General features: G+C 50.3%; 1 protein-coding gene across 1 annotated transcript in view; it reads left to right on the top strand.

The window, feature by feature from the left end:
- The window catches only part of CUNH4orf50 (chromosome unknown C4orf50 homolog), a 45,880-nt gene extending 43,777 nt beyond the window's left edge, over positions 1 to 2,103 (top strand). The window contains exon 13 of the mRNA XM_031391065.1: positions 1,717 to 2,103. Coding sequence (XP_031246925.1) covers positions 1,717 to 2,026 — 310 coding nt within the window. The 3' untranslated portion in view covers positions 2,027 to 2,103. The remainder of the gene's footprint in view (positions 1 to 1,716) is intronic.
- The last annotated feature ends 291 nt before the right edge of the window (positions 2,104 to 2,394 follow it).

Here is a 2,394-nt window from a genome sequence, read left to right on the forward strand (position 1 = left end):
CCCATCAGACTGCACAGGGACCCCCACCCCTGATCCCCCATCAGACTGCAAGGGACCCCCACCCCTGCTTTCAGGGTCAGTCTCATAAAGCCTGTTAGCCGTTGTCCCTCACAGATCGTTACATTGTCCTTATATTTTATCTAGATTTGCCTAGTTGTTTCTGCTGTGAAGTACCTGAACAAGTTATCACCAGACACACTACATTGGCTCCAGACAAACTATTAAACTTATTAAATCTGGGGCTTGGCTGCTCTGAGTTCAACCCCCAGCCCTGCCCTTGTTGAGTCAGTGTGATGCTGGGCAAAGCCCTTCATCTGTGTGTTAGTCTCCTGTATAGAAAGGGAGTGGCACTGCCCGGTACTGTCATGAGAATGAAAGATGGCGTGGCCAAGGCACTGTGTTTGCAGGTCTCACTAAACAATGAAAGAGCAGAGAAAGTGGCTCTCCCTCATTGCATCTCAGTGCAAGATTTGATCTTTTCCACCTTGATTCTCATGACTTTTTATCAGCCTCCACATTTATTCATGTTCTTATTTTAAGCATGGCGATGATATATTTCATGTCAGGGTTGTGGGTCGATTTGATGACCCCAAGTCTGTGAAGTATTTGTTTCCAGTGCAGGAGAGATACTCAAGTGCTGGCTGTGCTCAGCGGGGCCTTCGTCAGCTTTCTGTCAGCTGATGACACAGTTACCTGTGCAGATTCCATGTCTAGAAATGAGACCGTTTTCCCCATTTTTCACCTCCTGAGAAAACTACCTTCAACTCACCTTTTCTGACCTGTCGCTGCACCCTCTGCAATCTGGAGGCATCACAGGCAACAGTGGCCTTGCCAGATGAGGAGCAGGGTGGGGAGCTGTGTGTGGGGAGCATGGCTGGAGCACGGGGAGGAAAGCAGACAGAGACTGTGAAAGGAGGAGGAGCCCCACATTGAGTACCCATCCTCACAGGGATCTCATAGCAACATCATACCTGTTTGCCTATGAAGAAAGACAGGATGTCAAGGAGACAGATGTCTCAAGCTCACCCAGGGACACTCAGAGAACACTGACAATGAAGCCTTGTGGCTGCTCTCTAACCCTATCCCTGGTGGACAGAGGGATGGCTCTAGTCTTCTGGTCAGGCCTGAAGACAGGTACATGGCCACATCTGGGGGAGGCTGGAGAGACAGATGAGTTCCCTGCTGCTGTGCTGTTGTAGCTGGTCCTTCCTGTGAGTTCCAGAAGGGAACATGTTTTCAGAGGTGAGATGCTGATATGGGTCATCATATACCCAGGAGTGGTTGATGACGGGCTTGTAGAGTGGGTAAGGGATGAAGTCACATTACTCGAGTAATGTGGAATCAGCGACTTCATAGCCACATACATTTTCATAAAATGTCTGGGGTCTTAAAACTATAGAGAGGATCTGGGACAGGGGATGAGATGCACATTTGGGGGGCCATGGCAGCAGTGGCATGAGATTACCATGCAGGAGACACTGCCTATCAGCGTGGAGGGTGTGTTCTCCTGTCATTGAGAACAAAAGCCACTCTGCCACCAGCCCAATGCCTGTAGGTCAGCATTTGCTCCATGGTAGGGTATGCCAGCCCGACTGGTCACCATCTCCGTGTCCTTGGCTGTGACTTGGTGATGATGGTCTCTTAGAACTGTCATAGGAGGAAGTGAGCATGTGGTAAGACAGTTGATGCCAGCACAGAAAGTGCTGGGTAAGCAAGAGTTGTCATTGCTTTATCTTCCTTGGATAAGAGATGTGATCACAGAATCATAATCAAGGGACACAGAGGCTTCTGCTTTCTCTTCTCCAGATGTCCTCGGCTTTGGGCTCAGCCTGGATTCTGGCTAGTGCCCAGCAGTGGGGAAGCAGAGTTTTCCCCATCATGTCTAGGGGGCAGAGGCAAAATATCCTACCCTCTCTTCCTAGCCAGCAGCCTCTTTCCATTCTGCAACTCCTGGAGGATGCTGGCTTTCCACCAAGCACTCAGACAGAGTGTCTGCAGCAATTCCCAAGCCAATAAATCACTGTAGCAGGCGTGAAGTTGACAGGGCCACTCACTCTCTGGGGCCACTTCACAGCCTCCATAAATATTTGAAGCAGAGCCTTCGGAGAGCACTTTAAGAAATCGGGCTTGCTCTCAGCCCTCCGTGAGTGGGGAGGGCTTTTATCTTTGGCTTTAAAAAGGCTTGCGGTGGTGGTTTAAGCGGGGAAGGTGCTGGTGTGTCTTGCAGACCAGCTTTGGTAGGTACAAAGACAGTGATTTACTGTGTACAAATCTAGGAAAGACTGGGCCACTGTGACAGCTGCACAGTCACCCTACACAGGGTGAAACATGGCAGGCCACCCTGAGGTCCTTGGACATCATGTTCCAGCCCCTGTTCCAGGCCCTTCCTCAGGT

This window comes from Mastomys coucha, unplaced genomic scaffold, assembly GCF_008632895.1.
Source record: "Mastomys coucha isolate ucsf_1 unplaced genomic scaffold, UCSF_Mcou_1 pScaffold22, whole genome shotgun sequence".
Lineage (NCBI taxonomy): Eukaryota > Metazoa > Chordata > Mammalia > Rodentia > Muridae > Mastomys > Mastomys coucha.